Source organism: Pyrgilauda ruficollis, unplaced genomic scaffold, assembly GCF_017590135.1.
Source record: "Pyrgilauda ruficollis isolate IOZ18807 unplaced genomic scaffold, ASM1759013v1 scaffold88, whole genome shotgun sequence".
NCBI classification, from domain to species: Eukaryota; Metazoa; Chordata; class Aves; order Passeriformes; family Passeridae; genus Pyrgilauda; species Pyrgilauda ruficollis.
The window spans coordinates 280,340-300,355 of record NW_024530821.1 but is presented as its reverse complement, the minus strand read 5'-3'; the positions used below and the strand labels follow the sequence as shown (position 1 = coordinate 300,355).

The following is a 20,016-nucleotide window of genomic DNA, read 5'->3' as shown; positions in this document are numbered from 1 at the left end:
CCCAGAGGTTGTTTCTCCTGGGAAGGTGGGTCCAGGGTGGCTTTAAAGCCTGGAGGAGCAAACTGAGCTGCTGCTGGTGACCACTGAGTGGTGACCCTGAGCTGGAGGTTGATTATGTCCACCCAAGGAGCAAAAATCTTTGTGAAAGAGTCCCAGCATTGCTGTAGCACCAGCACCTCTCCTTTGGAGCTCCTGCTGTCCCCTCCTCTCCAGTCAGCACACACACCCTGAGCCAGAAGCTTGTGGGTTTCTATGATTTGGGGAGGCCAAAATTTAGGAAAAATAATTATTTTAATAACGGTACTAATGACAATAATGGGAAAATTAAATTAATTCCTAAAACACGGCAGTGATTTGGGATCTCCTACAAGCAAGGAACAGGGTTCACCTCCAGCTCTCCAAAATCCAGGACACCACAAATGGAGAGGATGTTCATGGAATGGTGATGGTGCAAGAACAAGTGACTATCGAGGTGACTCCCCCAGCCAAGGGCCTGTTTGACCTCACTGACTCCCAGGACAACAGCTGGGTGTGCTTCTACCAGATCCAGTGCCTGGGGCCACACAACAGGGAAAAATTGCCCAAAAACCCTTTTAATTTCTGGGGTTTTCACCGAAATTTGTGAGGTTTTGGCATCAAGGAGAGCAGCCCAAAGAGGAATTTTGCTCCTGACATCCCGACCTTTTCTGGCCATGTCTGAGCTGGTTAATAAAGATTTAGATGCTGCTCTGAGCAAGAACTCCCCGAGGAGCTCTGCCCTCTCTGGGGTCACTCTCAGCTCTCCGTGTTTGTGCAGGATTTAGGAGGCACCACATCCAGGAACGTGGCCAATTTCCTCACTCCTTGTTTGGGACCCATCAACCAGAACGGGCTCTTCCCATGGGGGCTGAGCCTGGACTGCAGGAGTGGGAGCAGCTCCAGGAGCCACAGCCTTTCCAACCCCAGCCACTCTGCCCCCACTGTCACTTTCCGCATGTCCCCAAGGCCAAGGTGGCCACCAGCTGGAGCAAGGACAACACCACCAGTGCCAGCTTCACCTGGAGAGGCCCATCCTGGTCACCACCTGAGGAGGAAAGTCAGTGTAAGCGTTGTGCTCCCGCATTTGGGCATCTAAAAATTGGGAGAAGCCAGGAAAATCAGGAGTTTGTCGATATCTGTGGCTGTTATCTACTGGAGTCAGCAGCTTCAGATGGCAGCAAGATTTTTTTTAAATGTAAATATATAGTAAAACAAGTAAAGCCTTTTTGTTTGGGCAGAGGAAAGTGAAAAGAAATTGGAGATGCAGTATTTTATCATCTTTATCTTTAAAATACCTTCCAGGCCTTTGTTATCAAGGATGGTGTGTAAATCTTGAGGATTCATATAAAAAGGATTGAAACAAAGAGAGGGAACAGGCAAGGAAGCAAAACATCTCATCACTGGACATAAAGCATAGGCAACTCTGCCCTTAAACTCTGACAACTCCCAAATTCCTGAAAGACAACCCCATGTTTGTACTTTGGTGGGTTAAAAGATGCACAGAGGGAACACTGCTCCATACCTGGCCTGGACCGATGCTTCAAGGGGATTCTGGTTGCAATAATGAAGGAAAAAACATTGGGCTATTTTTTGGATGCTGCACCAAAGGCAGTGGGGGGGAAATGGTTTGCTTTCTCCAGATCTGGCCATTTGAATTTGAGTTGTACCAAAAGCTCGAGTAGGTTTGAACCTTTTCTGGGCCAGGAAATAATTATTACGGGTAAAATACCAGGATCCACCTTGGACATGGAACCTGCTGGGGCCACGCTGCTGTGTTGGAAGATTCCCCTGAAGAACAAAGTACCAGGACCAGTTTCACCCAGGGAAAGAGCTCGTACCAGTCAGGATGAGCTGAGCTCCTGCCTGTGGTGCTGGAGAACAATTGAAGCAGAAAAATTGCCCAGATCTCTCTCTTCTCAATCATGTTCTCAATATCCCATATCAGAATATAGGATAAGAGAAAGAGAAGCACAGTGGGAGTTCAGACCCCGCGTGTGTCTTTCGGAATCAGACTCACAGAATCATTTATTCCATCATTCCACTCAGATCCCTGAGTCCAACCAGCACTGCCAAGGCCACCACTGACCCTGTCCTGAAGTGCCACATCCCCATGGCTTTTAAATCCCTCCAGGGATGGGGACTCCCCCACTGCCCTGGGCAGCTGTGCCAGGGATGGGAATAACCCTAGACAAAAAAAACCTCTGCTCCCCATGAGGCTGAGCAGACAATGCAGAGCCCAGCCCTAAAAGTCAAAGCTTGGAAAACTGCTGGAAGTGGCTGTTGTCCCCCAAACTCCCCCCATCAGCTGAGTACCTGTGCCTGAGCCTTCCTTTTCCTTTCCAAGGAGAAATGGAATGCTGCTCCTCCACTGTCCAGAGCTCCTGGTGCTTCCCAGCTGTTCATTGTCCAGGGGCAGCTCTGGAAGGGAAATTGTACCTGCAGACCCAGCAGACTCCCAAAAAATGTAATTTCTCTTGTGTTTTGTGGAAGAATTTTACCTGGGAGAAAAAAAATTACTGGCACAGAATGCCCAGAGAAGCTGTGGCTGCTCCTGGATCCCTGGAAGAGCCCAAGGGCAGGTTGGATGGGGCTTGGAGCAGCCTGGGACAGTAGAAGTTGTCCCTGCATGGGAGGAGGTGGCACTGAGTGGTGTTTGAGGGCTCTTCCAACCCAATTCCATGACTCTCAGCTCCCACTTTCATCTCCCTCTCCGTGTCCTTTCCCTTCCCAATCCTTCCTTTCCCGTTCACTTTTGTCAGCTGTGCTGCCCAACCCTCCTGAGCCTCTCCCTGTGTCTGTGTTTACACACACGATTTTAGCTCAAACTGTCCCATCTTTGCCCAGATTTCAGCAGGCAGATCATGACCACACGCCTCCAGGGAGCAATCCTGCTTCCAGCTCAGTGATTAATTCCTCTTTATCCATCATAATCAGGTCCAGATTAGAGTTACCTTGAATTGTGGTCCAAACAACTTATGTCAGAATATAATTACCTGGAGGTGCTGAGAACTTTAATGACACTCCCACAGGGGATTTTTTACTTGAAGTATCTGAAGTCAGTCTACTCATATTTCCTCTCTGCACACTCAGGGAGAGCATGCAACCTATTTTAAATGTCATCCTTATTTAGATTTACACACCTCAAAGCCCCAGAGCTCGAGGAGCCTCCGCAATAAACACGAGCACCAAACTCTCCAAAAATAACAGCCCTGGGCTGAGCGTCACTGGTGGAACAACAATGAGAACAAACCCACACATCTCTGCTCCTCTCGCTCCCTCTGCCCAGCAGGATTAAATCAGGGAGAAGGAGATTACAGCGCATACCTGCAGCTATAAAACACACCTTTTCCTGAGCAAACTCGGTTCAAAAAGTCAGGAGGAGGCCTCCAGGCAGGCACCAAGGTGTGCACGGCCAAAAACTGAACAGGAATCACTCACCAGTTACTGCCATGGATGAAACAGACTCAGATGGGGGAATTAATTCAATTTATTCCAGCAGCTTCCCAGAAGCCAGCCCTGTGGCCCCCGGCTAGCAAAACCTGGCCACACAAACCCAATACAAGGAGGTTTCACCCCAGTCTCTGGTCCATCTTGGATGAGAGACTCCCCCTGTGCTGCTCCCACAGCTTGGGGGTGATGGAATCACGGAATCCTTAAGGTTAGAAAAGACCTCCAAGGTCATCCACTCCATCATCAAGTGTGGGATACAACAGCAACAATATCTGCGCTGGGGTAGGACACAGAGCTTTAAAATACCAGACTAAATAAAAGCCTGCACGCCATCAAAAAAAGTTCAAAAATTATTATGAGAACAGCACAAAAACTTTGGACAATCAGGTCAGAGAACGCGCCGGGAAAAACAGGCCTAACATCACCCAAAGGACTTCAAAATACAGAAAGATGAAAAAGAAATTTAAAAAAAAAATCATCCACTTCAAGTTAAAATTCAAATAGGTTTCAAACTTCCCCTTGTTGGCCTGACAACTGGGATTTTGTGTGAAAATGCAAGGAAAAGGAGGTTTCACCCCAGTCTCTGGTCCATCTTGGATGAGAGACTCCCCCTGTGCTGCTCCCACAGCTTGGGGGTGATGGAATCACGGAATCCTTAAGGTTAGAAAAGACCTCCAAGGTCAATTCCATCCTTTGCCCAAAGTCCCTCTCCAGTCTTCTTGAAAGCCCTCTAGAAGATCTCCCCAAATCCTGCTCTCCACCACCAGAGCTTCACCTCTCCTCACCCTTCCACTTTCCAGCATCCTGCATCCCCACCCTGGCACACACCAAATTTACCTTTCCATTTTCCTTACTGCCTCCCGAAGGAGAAGTTCTTCTCCAATTCTTTTGCACCACAGCAAGGATTCCTGGGCTGGACTGCAGGTTGTTCCCAAGAGAGCTCCAAGGAATCCCAAGGGTATCCCAATCCAGCCCTGCTGGAAATACTGAGACATTTAATGTAGGTTTTTTTTTATCTCAGGGCAGTTCCTGCTGCAAGGAATGGCTGGGAACTGACCCAGTCCTCACATGCAATGATGGGTTGGTGGCATTCCTGATTATCCAGCTGGAGGAGAGGATGGTGTGCTCCTGGTTCTGGGAATGACCACAGCCAGGTGAGGATCAAACACCCCTGAACCTCCTGGGAAGAGGCTGCAGATCTCAAGCAGCAACAAGTGATCATCAAACTTTCTCATTTTACATTTTCTAGCCTCAGGCTCCAAGGATGTGTCCAGTTTCCCCTTTCCAAGAGCTGAGAGAGGATCCAGCTGCTGTACCCAGAATTTTGTTCTCCTGTGCTTTAGAAACACAACAGAATGGATTTTTAAATTTTTTAAGCTATTTTAGGGGGTTTTGTCTCCAGAAATTCTCCTTTCCTTGGACAACTTGGTCACCTGTGGTCAAGGTGGCATCACAAGATGGGACAGCCAGGCTGGGGGTCTGTTTCCAGGTCATGTTATTAACATTTAAATTCAGGTTTTACTTCAGTAACTTCACTAGAAATGTGCTGAATCCATTCTTTTTTTCTTTCTCTAAGCCTTCCCCTGAGACATTCTGAACTGAACATTTCAGGTATCTCAAAAAGGGAACAAAACACAGCTCAGATCCCAAAATAACCCTCAGCAGGGGCAACACAGGAGCAGGGAAACAGCTCTGCCCTTAGTTTTCTTTCTCCTACCCTCTTTTTATCTTCACTTGGGAGAAAAAAAAAACAGAGGAATTTCTGCTCCTTGCTCTGCTGATTTGGGGCAGGGGCTCCGTTCAGGGGTCTGCAGCCCCACAGGAACTTCACCCTGGAGTTTTTAAGCACTTTGACCTGGATTTAACCTGCTGAATCAAGGCTGTCCCCTTCCTTTATATCATCTGTAGGGTCAGCTAAAAAAGCAGGAGCAGATGGGAGGATTTTGGTGTTCAGAGACTTCTTTAGCCGAGCTTTTCCTCCTCAGCCTGAGAGGGGATTCACTCTGTGTCTTTTTCCCATTATTTTGCTTTTTTTCCCCACTTTTCTCCCACAAGAGGCAGCTCCACAACAGCACTGAGGCCGAGAATGGATTTTTAGCACAACAGAAAAGTTCAAAACCCCCTCTGTGGATCAAGTGACCCCTTCTAGGAAAGAAGGATGAGACTCCATGGAAGGAGGAATCCAGAGGGCTCTCTGCATGCAAACCAGGAGTGATACAGCAGCAAAAAGCTGCTGGTGAAGCAAAGGCACAAACAACTCAGCACCAGGGCTGGGCTTTGAACCAGAAACCACCATTTCCCCCAAAGCCCAGCAGCTTTTCTTTCTGGACAGGTTCACCAGCTCCCTTTTCTTCCACTGGAAATGAGAGGAAATCTGGTTTCACATGATACGTAAATAACTGAAAGCCTCTGACTTAGAGACAAAAGAAAGGGAAAAAAATAGAGGGGAAAGAAAAAAGGAAATTCAATTAAGTCACAATAATTTATCTGGTGTCATGCCCTGGTTCAGACAGGTTTTCCCTAAACTTTAGCTGTGTGCAGGTGTCAGTGAACTCATCAAGGGCTGACTGACAGCCTTGAGGATGTTTCCAACCCATTAAGCAATGTGTTTTCCTTAGGAAAAGCTGAGAGCATCCTTCACCTTTGCTTTAGAATTCCAGAATGGGTTGGGCTGGGAGGGACCTTAAGGATCATCTCATCCCACCCCATCCATGGGCTGGGTCACCTCCCACTATCCCAGGGTGCTCCAAGTCCCATCCAACCTGGCCTTGGGCACTTCCAGGGATCCAGGGGCAGCCACAGCTTCCCTGTGCCCGCACCTGGGGGGGACAGGAAGGAAAACAGGTCTGGATGAGGTTAGACAGACAACTGCACACCCAGAGCAGAAAAACCAAGATTTTAAATGATCACAAAACCTCTCCAATGTCCAGGTCGCAAAGAAAATGTTGATTTGCTCCTCGTTGTCCTGTTAGTAAGGTGGAATGTAGATTACAGGCCTGGGCAGCGATGGAAACCTCCTGAGAGAAAACCATGAGTCCCAAACCAGTATCTTCATGTCTCAGCCTTTGAAGGCTCTCTGCAACAGTGCAGGAATTGTGCTGGAAACGTTGGATGGGCTCCCAAAGCCACAAAAGGGATGAGAACACCTCCGTGGAGAGCAAGAGACGTTCGGCCACGGCAGGCTGGCTGCAGACAGTCAGAAATGTTCACTTCTAACAAAAAGCCAGGACAGGGGGAAAACTCCTCCCTGGCCCACTCCAGCAGCCGTGTTCCCCTGCCAGGGGCTGTGCCAGAGCAATCCTCGGGGCTCTTTGTGCACACATTGGGCTTGGATTGGAAAGGATTGTTGTTCCTCCCCTCCCCTGCTGCCAAGACAGAGCAGATGGGTGAGCTCAGCTCTGTCTGGGAGCCAGAGGCAGCAGGAGCTTCCCAGGAACTGAACCCTGCATCCCAGAGGGAGCAGCGAGTGCAGGATGGAGTTTAGCAGATCCTGGATGATGCTGGGCTGTCCCTCCTCATGTCCCTGAGCCAGGGGCTGGTTCCTAGAAGTGGTGTTAGGAAGAAACTCTTTGCTACGAGATCCTGGCACAGGGTGGCTGCCCTGGGTCCCTGGAAGTGTCCAAGGCCAGGCTGGACAAGGTTTGGAGCCACCTGCTCTGACCTGACCATGGGATTTTTCTCTTCCTGTTTCAACCAGGCTCAAACTGCAAGTTTCCTTCCTTAAATTGTAGTGATGGAATCATGGAATGGTTTGGGTGGGAAGGGACCTTACAGATCATCCAGTTCCACCACTGCCATGGGCAGGGACACCTCCCACTGTCCCAGGCTGCTCCAAGCCCTGTCCAGCCTGGTCTTGGACACTTCCAGGGGCATCCATAACCACCCTGCATCCTTTCTTCTCTTACCCCACGCTGATTTAACCCCTTCAATGACTTACCTTGGCAGGAGAGCTGAAAGGACCCAAGGCCCAAAGCAATGACCCTCTCTCCCTGTGAGGTGGATGAGACATTCCCAGGAAGGAGCACATCCCACCTCCTTCTGTGCCCACTCCATCCTCCCACATCCCCCCAGGATCCCATCCCACGCCTGCTGCTGGTTTCTCCTTTTTCCCTGACCTCTCCCATCGTGTTCCCAGGAAAGTTTATTGTTAGAACTTGCACCCACCTCACCTAAGCAAACAAACAGCGGCCAGCGGAAGGGACACCCTTCCCAAAGCCAGCCAAACCCAAAACATTTGTGTTTCATTTGTGTTTCATTTGCTTTGCAGCAGTGATTTTAATCTGCAGCACACACCAAGCCTTGCCTTTGAGAAGAGAAATCTCTTATCAGCCCTGCTCTGTCATGACCACATCCCACTGCCAGGCACAGGGCAGGGGGCAGCAGGGCCTTTTAGATTTTAGGGGAAAATTGCATAATTCAAGGAGATTTTTTACTCCATCTTCAGAAGAAAGAAAGTTGCAGGGAATGCAGGGAATCATGGAATGGGTTGGGTTGGAAGGGACGTTAAAGATTGTCTCATTCCACCTGCTGCCATGGGCTGGGACACGTTCCACTGTCCCAGGTGACTCCAACCTGGCCTTGGACACTTCCAGGGATCCAGGGGCAGCCACAGCTGCTCTTGGCACCCTGTGCCAGGGCTCAGCACTCTCACAGGGAAGAATTCCTTCCCAATCTCCCATCCACCCCTGCCCTCTGGCAGTGGGAAGCCATTCCCCATGTCCTATAATCCCACGGTCCATTCAGGATGGAACACAGTGAATGGGGCAGCTCTGACAGCTCAAGGCATTTAGGAGGCACCACAATTTGCAGTTCTGTCTTTGTGCTCTCCTGTGTGCCAGCAAAGGGAGGAGGGATGTGTCTGCTGGAACAGGAGGAACTTCAGCACTTACCTCAAGAGGTTCCACAGGGAAATAGAACAAAATTCCCTATTGTTGCACAGGAAACACATCTTTCAGGAGTCTTCAGCATCCAGCCTGCCTCTGGGACCTTCCCTGAGGGCTGGTGACATCCATCCTGACCTGGAGCAGAGAACTTCCTCCTCATTCCCCTGGGATGGGCAAGGGACTTCAAAGAACCCCACAGCTTGGGGGGGGCAGAGATCCCAATCCAGCCCCACAGCTGGGACGGGGGGGAAGGATCCAGATCCTGGAGAAGAGGAGGGTCTGAGGACACCTTCAAACACCTTCCAGGGCCTGAAGGGGCTCCAGGAGAGCTGGGATATTGGCAGGAATTGTTCCCTGTGAGGGTGCTGAGCCCTGGCACAGGGTGCCCAGAGCAGCTGTGGCTGCCCCTGGATCCCTGGAAGTGCCCAAGGCCAGGCTGGATCCACCTGGGATGATGGAAGGTGTCCCTGCCCAGGACAGGGGATTGGAGCTGGATGATCTTTAAGATCCCAGTTTCTGGCTCGATGAACTTAAGCACCTTGGATATTCCAGATCTCTGTCCCAAAAATCCTGTGCCCATCTCTAGAGCCCCTGTAGCCTCTTCCTTCTCTTCCAGCTCATCTGTTATCCTTTCTCCAGAGCTTCCCAAAGCAAGGAGAGGCCCAAGGAAAGGCTGTGGCCGAGGCTGACAAGATAAAGAGTTAAAGCAGGCAAAGCCAAACCTTTGGAAGAAAAAGGGCTCTGCAATAAATCAGATATTAGAAGGCAGGAAGGTGCTGTATAGAGGAATCAAAGTCCGGAACAGGATGTATATAAAGCAAATATTGAGCTAACTTTGATAAGACAGAAAAATGGCAGATTTTTGGTGGGGTTGAGCGAGGGCTCAATTTGAACCATTAGAAATTTCCTGTTTCACTCTTTGCAGTGATCTATACAATGCATTGTGTGCCTGCTGAATTCCTAGCCATGAATGGGTCACCCACATTTTACTTTCCATGCTTTTTTTTTTTTTCTTGTTGTTGTTTTTCTGTCTGTCCTGAAGCAGTAAAGCTATTGAAATTCCTCCAGGCCTTGCCCATTGGGTGTTTTCTTTCCTACCAAGACATCAAACTGCCCTGAAGGTTTATTTTAAGCCAATTCAATAGGAGGGATCACACAAGCACCTTGTGGAACGTGTACAATGGGAGCCAACCCGGGGCTATTCAATTAACAAGTGCTCCCATTTCCATGCAATTCCTGTTGGGAATTCATTACTTTAATTAGGCTGGTAATTTATGAAGCTAAAAAGGCACCATTTGTTGGTGGACACGTAGGCAAAGAAATTCCAGATGAGTTCACAGGGAAGGAAGAGGAGCTCATGAAAAGCCAAGGAGAGCTGGAAACCTCTCCAGATACAACCAGACTGACCAAAATGAGATAATTAAGAGCAAGAAACGGGACTAAAAACCCTGATTTGGGGTATGCCCAGGAAAATCTACCTCATCTCTCTTAGGAAATGAAACTCAGATAGTTCCCCACAATCTAAAGCCTCACAAAGCATTTTTAACTTCCCATTTTTTTCATGGAAAGGGGTGTCCAGCCCTGCCACAGCTGCCCAGGGCAGTGGTGGAGTCCCCATTCCTGGAGGGATTGAAAAGCCACGTGGATGTGACACTTGGGGACAGGGTCAGTGGTGGCCTTGGCAGTGCTGGGGGAACAGTTGGACTTGATAATCTTGGAGAGCTTCTGAGCAATGAGCAGTAACTCTTTCCATGAAGAAATTTTCCCAATCTAAACCTCCCCTGGCCCAGCCTGAGGCCGTTCCCTCTGCTCCTGTCCCTGTTCCCTGGGAGGAGATCCCAAACCTCCCGGCTGTCCCCTCCTGTCAGGAGCTGTGCAGAGCCACAGGGTCCCCCCTGAGCCTCCTTTTCTCCAGGCTGAGCCCCTTCCCAGCTCCCTCAGCCCCTCCTGGGGCTCCAGCCCCTCTGGAGACCCCAAAACCACCCCCAGCACTGGAGGTGCCCCAGCAGTGCCAGCACAGGGCATGGGCACTGCCCTGGTCCTGCTGCCACCCAAATTCCTGATTTACAGCTGGGAGCTGCTTTCCAAACCCAGCTGCACAGCACGGGAAAACTCCTGGATCCCAGTCCAAAATCCAAGCCCCAGAAGCTGCTGCTTTATGTGAGCACCTGGAACATGCAAAGCAGGCTGGATTTACATAAACTGTTCCTAAAAACCAAATCGAGCACACAACCTCCCCCCAAAAATGCAAAAGTGATGTAAAAAGAGACAGAAAATCAGCTGCAGGCTCAGCTTAATCAGCAAAAATCAGATTCATGCTCAGCCCCTCAGGGAAAGAAGGGTAAGGTGGGATTGCCCTCTCCATGGCAGCCAGATTTGAGATGCACGGATCTTGAAGCTGCATCCTGGTTTCTGTGAGCACAAGGAGGAAGGTTTAGCACCTCCCTGTATTTGTAAATATGCAAATATCAATTTATGCTCACACACAGCTGCTGAGAAAGAGGCAGCAGCACAAAGCAGATGAATCTTCTTCCAATTTTAATTTTACCCAATTAAAAGCTGAAGGAAGGTCTAAACTTAAAACAGCAGCTAAAAAACACCCCATAAAACATTAACTTTTTATATTTTAATTTGAATACAAACAACTCACCTTTATAGTTTAAAAATTTAAAATGGAAACCACTCCAAGTTTAAAAATTCCAGTTGAGGAACCTGTGGGTTTATTAAAGGAGTCAAAGGCAGGCAGTGGATGGATACTGTTTATTGGTTCTTTTCCATCACATCTGAGTTACAGGTGTAAAAGTCACACAAACTGCAGGTATAAACATGTAAAACAATACAAAAATAAATGGAAAGGTAATTTTATATTTACTGAATCAAGTTGTGTAATAAATACGAGAGGCAAAAAGCTTCACTCACACCATTCAGCTGAACTGAAGTTACAGTAGTGTTTGTAAATAACACGTTTTTAACTTAGACTTGCAAATATTAAAGCATTGAGAACTAGTATAAAAGTGAATTTTGGCACATTGTAAAGTGAGAAGTGTTACATCAGGATCTGGCTGTTGGGTAAAAATGAAGCAATTTCTCATGAGCTTTCTGAGGTACATTTTTAACAACCTAAGATTAGATCAACCTTGTGGTTCTACCAACTCACAGTTCACAATTCACTATACTAGTCACAATTTTTTTTTCCCTTTTCAAGAATACCAAAGTATTCCAGAGCTTAAATCTGTGCAAATTCAGACAAGTTTCAATTAAAAAATAACAATAATTTTTTAAAAAAATTCCAACTTATTAGGGAACCCTCACATGCAACTTAACTCCTCCCTGCAATCCAGTGTGTTAATTGCAAAGTGTAAAACTGGATTAATCCCAAATTGCACAGCTTAAAATTCAAATACTCCCAGATTGCAGAGCAGCTCAAGTTGCAAAGGTTCCCCTGCTAAGTTTGTCACATTTGAATCCTATAACTTCAGTAACTTCTGATCACACTCATTCTCGGTGAGGAGAAAGAAAAAAACACCACCACAAGCTGCTAACAAAGGTCAGCAAAGCGTGGAAACCCCTTGAGGACTCTTCAGCACTTCCCAAGCTCAGGAATGCCTGGACACAAATTTTTCCAAGTACAGTAAAAGAGAAAAGGAAAGGTGTAATGGCACTTTTGCTGTATCCAAACATCTGTGGGTTAGAAATGGTGCTTTTTTTTTTTGTTGTTGTTGTTGATTTTTTTTTTAATTATACAGTAGAAAAAAAAAGTTCAAACCTCAATCCTTCGGAGTAGCTCCATCCTCACCTCGAGTTCCAAGGAGTGAGGACACCAAATCCCCTGGGCTGGGGATTGCATACAGTACAAACAGCTCTGACCAGAGTACAAAAGTTACACTCTTCTTAAAAAAAAAATAAAATAAAATAAATTCAAAAAGCGCTGCTGATTGTTAGAATCGACTCCCAAAAAATCAGCAACTGCTCTTTAACAGCAGCAGCATCAGGCATTTCAGTCCTCAAAGAGTTTTCTTTTAAACAGTTTAACCATTTGTGCTAATATTTGTCACTAGGTTAAATTTTTAAGTCCTTTCACCAAAACCGTTATTTTCCTTTAAAAAACAAAAAAAGGGGGGGTGTGCAACCCCTGACATCCATTTATTTGGGGAATAAATGGTGTCATCTGCAAGGCACTACTACATTTAAAGGATACCATTGTCACAGTTTCACTATTTCGGTATTTTTCTTTTTTTCTTTTTTTTTTTTTTTTTTTGTTCTGGTTGAAAGTCACAGTTCAAAAATAAACGCTAAAAATTGAGGTAATCAATTTCTTTCAATACCAAAATACATGAATTGAGCCAGTAGCAGTCTGGTGAAAGGTCTTTGTAATACACAGCTATGACCATAGAGCACATGCAGCACAGGACAGGAGGGTTCTAGGCCTTTGTTCCGAGCTCTTCTGCTCCAGTTTTTAAGGAACACCTCAATTTGCACACTCACAACCCAATTATTTCCTTTGTTTTTTATTTTGTTCACAGGGCTTGGAATTCCAGCTGGATCAAGCCCCATCCATATTGATTTGAGAGCTGCACAAATTGGAGTTCTTAAAAAGAGTTCAGCAGAGCAAAAATCAGCTACAGCATCTTCATCTATTTTCAATCAATTGCACTTAAATCTACTCTGTATCCATCACGAGTTGAGACAAAGCCTTCACCACGTGCCTGCTGTCCCAACCACTGGAATTTCTTCCCACATCACATCCCACTACTCTAAAAATATGGCTTTGCAGGTGAGAGAACTGGGACTGGAACAGCTGGGTTTACACTGAGTTAATTGGCAAAGCAATTCCAATTGGAGTTCAATTTCCTAATGCCCCTTTTTATTGCAGCGCCGCCACCAGAATTTTTGGGATCCCTAAAAATTCTGGGCTGTGAAATAATTTCATGCAACCAACTGGATTTAGTTGTAAACCCCTGGCAGCCCCCCCAAACCCACTGCTAGCTACCTTTGCTCTACAGGCACTACAGGATATTAAGACTAAAATTTAGCCATGCATAGATAAAACTCACGAGCTTTACCAGGATGCTCCACACTTGTGATCCAGGGAATACCCCAGGAAAGCCTAAAAACACAAACTAATTGCTGGCTTTTACTGGCCTCTAACAGGATACAAGTTGTTTTTATATAAAGTCTCGTGGTGTGCAAAAAAAGAAAAGGAAATAAAACACTAAAGTCTTCAATTCAGACAGCTTTTTAAATCTAGGAGGAAAGCGAGGAATGAAATCTTATCAATATTTCTATCCCAGCCTGCAGCACCTGGAATTCCACCTCTGCACAGGCAGCCAGCAAAGAAAACCAAAACCACCTAAAATGTGCTTCAGGTCACTGAAATTTCACTTATTTCATGTTCCAAAGGTAAAAAATACATCTCTTTAGCAAAGCATAAACTCTTAATTTAGCCTCAGGTTTGATGGCAGGGGTTAAATCTCATTTTCCTGCCTCGGGATGAGGCTGTGCAGATACATTTGAAGTATTTTAAGTGTCCTGCAAGAGATTTTTCATTCCATTTCTTGCTGTATCACAAACATCTGGTCAGAAAGAAAAGCTGCAGTTGCAGTAAAAGATTGAGCTGTCCCTAAGGCAAAGGAATATGAAAATAAAAAATTCCTGCTGGGCTGCTCTCACCTAAATTCTGAACACATGCATGCTACAATAAACTGCTTATTCAAATAAACTCCAATAATTACCTGTAAGTAGCTGCTAAGGTACTTTATAATCCTTCAGGCAGGGATTTATAAAGCCTTCTTTAAAATGATTCTGAATTAAGTCACAACAGGCTGCCAGCATTCCTGTTCTATCATTTAGGAACTATAAAAATTCTGTTGCAATACTTAAAAAGCTGATTTCTCACGAGCACAGTGAAATGTGACGGCGTGCAAACTCTTCTGGAAGCTCCACAAACAAGTTCCTGCCTCTTTCAAGTAATATCCTTTGCTATTTTTTACCTTTGGAAATCATTTATCTTCATGAAAAGGAATTCTTCAGCTGAAGACTCTCCCCCTTGCCTTGCCTGGTTTTTAGGACTGCAATAGGAATCCTCCAGGGATAATCTAAGCAAGGTGCACATTGCAGCCAGCCAGGAAATATTTTCCAGAATCCCAATGAGAGCACTGGGAAGAAATTAAGATTTCTCCACTGATTTCACCCTGAAATGTATAAATAGCTTTTCTTTAAAGTCAGAATTTTCAGTGCAGACTCAAACTGTGCTGAGGTTTGAGATGGGCTGAGCCCTGGCAAAGGTGGGAGTGGGAGTGTTCCCTCATCCCTCTCTTTGGGAACACCCTGACACCTCTGAGATTAGGGACTTTTTGGAATTGTTCCCACTGTTTCCACAATTTTCCCTTTGGGATTGCCCTGACAGCTCTGGGATGAAGGACTCTGGAGAGTGTTCCCCCATTTCTCGCTTTGGGAACACAACAGCAGCTGTGGGATCAGGGACTCAGTTCTGAGTTCTCCCCACTGTTCCCCCAGTTCTTGCTTTGGGAACATCTTAACAGCTCTGGGATTAGGGACTCTGAGAAAGTGTTCCCCCATTTCTCACTTTGGGAACTCTCTGAAAGCTGTGGGATCAGGAACTCCATTCTGAGCTTTTCCAATTGTTCCCCCATTTCTCACTTTGGGAACTCTCTGAAAGCTGTGGGATCAGGAACTCCATTCTGAGCTTTTCCCATTGTCCCCCGATTTCTCGCTTTGGGAACACACCAAGGGCTGTGGGATTAGGTTCCCATCTGAGCTTTTCCCATTGTTCCCCCATTTCTCGCTTTGGGAACACCCTGACAGCTCTGGGATTAGGGGCTCTTCTGAGTTTTTCCCACTGTTTCCACATTTTTCACTTTGGGAATGCCCCAGCAGCTGTGGGATCAGGGACTCACTTCTGAGCTTTCCCCACTGTTCCCCCATTTCTTGCTTTGGGAACATCCCAACAGCTTTTAATTAGGGACTCTTCTGGATTTTTCCCATTGTTCCCCCATCTGTAACTTTGGGAACATCCTAACTGTGGGATTAGGTGCTCATCCAAGCTTTTCCCACTCCCCCATTTTTTGCTTTGGGAATGCTCTGACAGCTCTGGGATTAGGGACTCAATTCTGAGTTTTCCCCATTGTTCCCCCATTTCTCGCTTTGGGAACATCCCAACAGCTGCAGATTCAGGAATTCTAAACTTTTGAATCATTCTCCCATTTCTTGCTTTGGAAACACACCAACAGCTCTGGAATTAGGGACCCAGTTCTGAATTTTTCCCATTGCTCCCCCATTTCTCGCTTTGGGAACACCCTGACAGCTCTGGGATTAGGGACTCTTCTGAGTTGCTCCCACTGTTCCCCCATTTCTCGCTTTGGGAACATCCCAACAGCTGCAGATTTAGGGATTCTAAATTTTTTAAATCATTCTCCCATTTCTTGCTTTGGGAACACACCAACAGCTCTGGAATTAGGGACTCAGTTCTGAATATTTCCCACTGTTCCCCCATTTCTCGCTTTAGGAACATCCCAGCAGCTGTGGGATGAGGTGCTCATCTGAGTTTTTCCCTCTGTTCCCCCATTTCTTGCTTTGGCAATACATCAACAATTGTGGGATTAGGGACTCTGAGAAAGTGTTCCCCCATTTCTCACTTTGGGAACACACCAAGGGCTGTGGGATTAGGTCCCCATCTGAGCTTTTCCCATTGTTCCCCCATTTCTCGCTTTGGGAACACCCTGACAGCTCTGGGATTAGGGGCTCTTCTGAGTTTTTCCCACTGTTTCCACATTTTTCCCTTTGGGAATGCCCCAGCAGCTGTGGGATCAGGGACTCACTTCTGAGCTTTCCCCACTGTTCCCCCATTTCTCGCTTTGGGAACATCCCAACAGCTTTTAATTAGGGACTCTTCTGGGTTTTTTCCGTTGTTCCCCCATTTTTCACTTTGGGAACACACCAACAGCTGTGGGATCAGGGACTCAGTTCTGAGTTTTCCCACTCCCCCATTTCTCACTTCGGGAACTCTCTGAAAGCTGTGGGATCGGGGATTCCACTCTGAGTTTTCCCCATTGTTCCCCCATTTCTCGCTTTGGGAACATCCCAACAGCTGCAGATACAGGAATTCTAAACTTTTGAATCATTCTCCCATTTCTCACTTTGGGAACACCCCAACAACTGCTGATTAGGGACTCAGTTCTGAGTTTTTCCAATTGTTCCCCCATTTCTTGCTTTGAGACCACACCAAGAGCTGTGGGATTAGGGATTTTTCTGAGTTGTTCCCCCATTTCTCGCTTTGGGAACACACCAGCAACTGTGGGATTAGGGACTCCAAGAAAGTGTTCTCCCATTTCTCACTGTGGGAACATCCCAGCAGCTGTGGGATTAGGGACTCTCTTACTTTTTTTAATAATTCCCCCATTTTTTGCTTTGGGAACACCCCAACAACTGCTGATTAGGGACTCAGTTCTGAGTTTTCCCCACTGTTCCCCCATTTCTCGCTTTGGGAACATCCCAGCAGCTGTGGGATTAGGGACTCTTACTCTTTTTAATTATTCCCCCATTTTTTGCTTCGGGAACACTCAAACAGTTCTGGGATTGGGGACTCCTCTGAGTCTGTTCCCCCATTTCTGGCTTTGGGAACACCCCAATCCCACACCCTGAACTCCCCCACTGACCATCGATGCTCCGGTGCAACGATTTCCAAGGGACATCCAGGGATTGTTTGATATCTGCACCATGGCCCAATTCCACAATTACATTCTGACCTTTTTTAGGAAATAAATCCAGTTTTGCTTCTTTTCTTCTCCTTCTTCTTCTTCTTTTTCCCATGTTTCCACCACAAGCCAGAGATTCCAGGTGATGCTTTGTACAGTCTGGAATTAAGGTGAAGTGGAAGCAATCCTGACAGTACAAACAGCTAAGCAGTTACCGTGTTAAATGCCAACCTTAGGGGAACAATCCCTTAGTTTGGGAAGGAGTGCTGAAAACAGACATTTCACTCGGTTTCTTGTGAGCCAGAAGGACAAAATAGCATTTTTGGTTCCTGACACAAGGACAGGAACACTCAGGATCCACGTGCTTAAATCTTCTGCTCAAAGAGGTCGTGGTACTCCTGCTCCTCCAGCTCCCTGTTGTACTTCTCAATTTCTCTGTTGGCTTCTTCCAAGTAATCATTCATGAACTGGTCCATTACTGGTTGGGAAAGGTGAAGGAAGAATGTTTGTGCAAAGGGAGTTTAGTAGAAGAAAACATCCAGGTTTGAAGGAAGTGCTAGGAATGGGACACTCACTGAAAGCAGAAATTCAATATATAACTTTCTGGAAGTTCTACAGTCAGAGCTACCACAACTCAGGGAATAAAGGAACTGCACAAGGGACATTTCCCAGCCAGGAGGAAGATCTAAGAACAGCAAAACCATAGCAGGGTTAAATGGGATGTTAGGAACAAATTCTTCCCTGGGAAGGTGGTGAGACCCTGGCATGAGTTGCCCAAAGAGGTTTTGGACTCCCCATCCCTGGAAGGTGCTGGAACGAGATCAGCTTCAAGATCCCTTCCAACCCAAACCATTCTGGGACTCTGTGAACACATTTCCAGTTGTTCTGCTGAAGCACAAGTCTAAAACTCTGCCCAAAATTCAAATCCCCCAGAAAGGCTTAACCAGGCCTGCAGCTCTCCCTGCCACACACCAAGGGGGAGGTGGAGTGAAGAATCCTGGAATGGTTTGGGGTGGAAGGAGCTTAAAGTCCACCTCATCCCATGCCCTGCCATGGCCAGGGACACCTCCCACTATCCCAGAGTGCTCCAAGCCCCACCAACCTGGCCTTGGACACTGCCAGGGATGGGGCATCAAGAATTTTTCAGCAAAGTCCAAGTTTGCTGTTGGGTTTTGTGTCCTGCAGACAGAAATCTGCTTGTTTAAAATTTTAAAGTTGTCCCACAGGGCACAGAAAATAACTCTGTTCTTATTCCACAGCAGCATCACCTGGATTTTTACCAAGCTTGGAGAAGTTACTGTGAAAAGTAAACTGGGAATATAAAACCAAGTTGGAAGCTGGTGAGCAAAGACAAAAGCAACAGGAAGTCATGAAAATGAGAGAATCACAGAATCATGAAGGCTGGAAAAGCCCTCTGAGATCACCAAGTGCAGCTGTAAACCCAGCACTGCCATGGCCACCACTGCCCCAGCTCCACAGGTGGTGACCAAGGACAAGAGGAACCTTGGCAAGGAATCCCAGGGTAAAACTAAGGACAAAAATATGATTGTTTTCACTTGAGTGTGTGCACACATGAAATTACATTCATTTGGAAGTTTTATCAGTCGTGCCCAGGCATTCAGGGCTATTACAGCACTATTTGGTTTGAAAAATATTTCTTTGACAAGCTGTGGTCCATAAATTATCCCCTGCATGAGCTCATGGGCAGTTTGGGGTTTGTTTTGTTGGTTCTATTCTGTTTCTGAGATCTTATCTCTCAAGAAAGGCTTTAAAACTAAGCTTTAGCTGGCAAGGAACTGGTTCTTTACCATATCTGCTTTGGCACTTAACATTTCAGAGCTGCACAGTTCACTGCCTACCTAAAACCTTCCCCAAAAGCTCCCATTTTAAAGGATACATGGATGATAATCCATTTTGTCACCAAAAAAATTCACAAATTGAGTCCCATTGTAAAAATAACCAGCTGGGAGTGGATCCAAGTGGCGTTTCACCTGCAGCAGGAAAGAATTTAAATTAAACACCTGTAGGGACAGTCCTTACAAACTGAAATAGATAAAAGAAATGGAAGGGCCATTACAGCAACCAAAGATGGCCAATTTTACACCTTCTCCTGCTTTCCAGAGGGAATTTGGAGCTCTGAGATCAGATTTATACCTCAAATCCCTCCTGGACAGCTCCAAATGTGCTGTAATAATTTAGTGCTCAGCACACTTGTTGTGGCAGGTGCTCTGTCATCCAGATGGATATTTAAGGGAAATCAGCCAAAAGAAGGGTTTGTGAATTATTGCTTTTACTCACGTGGATGTTTTTGATTTCCTGAAGAGTTAACATTCCTCTGGTTTTCAGGGCTTTCCTCTGAGGTTTCTGTATGAAGGAGGAGATTCCAGTTATGTGACTGCAGTGATAATGTGATACCACAGCTTAGATGGTTAAAAAATAAATTAAAAACAAAAAAAAAACCAAACAAACAAACCACCACATAGAAGCTTGTATTTCAAAAAATTCATTTCTAAAATTATCCAGTTCTATGAAGGCACTCACAACTATGTTCTGAAAACAAAAGTAAAAATCCACTGATCTTACAGAAAACACTCAGAAATTAAAAATTCTGTAAGTATTTTAAACAAGACAATTTAAATACAGCTTTACTGTAAGAAAGCTGGCACAGGAACAGAAAAACAACTTAGTTTTGAGCCTGAGAAATTCTGTAATCCCTTTCTTTGCTGCAGCATGTGGTAACTCTTAGAGCTATCTGAAACCCTCAATTAGCCATGACTGTACAAAAAGTGTTTATAGTCCTGAATTGCTCAAAGAGGAAACACTTCACACTTGAGATAAGCATTTAAGTTCCAAGTTTTCATAAAATTTAAGTAGTATTCCACAAAGAGCTTTCTTACATGGCAAAGCATTTGTTTCCATATATTACCCCTGAGGTAAGTACAGAGCATGAG

General features: G+C 46.0%; 1 protein-coding gene across 1 annotated transcript in view; it reads right to left on the bottom strand.

Annotated features, from left to right (window-relative positions):
- Positions 1-11,096: 11,096 nt before the first annotated feature.
- Positions 11,097-20,016, bottom strand: part of DNAAF9 (dynein axonemal assembly factor 9) — a 72,604-nt gene continuing 63,684 nt past the window's right edge. The window contains exons 35-37 of the mRNA XM_041488149.1: positions 19,364-19,429; positions 18,963-19,056; positions 11,097-17,543 (exon numbers count right to left, since the gene is read on the bottom strand). Coding sequence (XP_041344083.1) covers positions 17,431-17,543; positions 18,963-19,056; positions 19,364-19,429 — 273 coding nt within the window. The 3' untranslated portion in view covers positions 11,097-17,430. The remainder of the gene's footprint in view (positions 17,544-18,962; positions 19,057-19,363; positions 19,430-20,016) is intronic.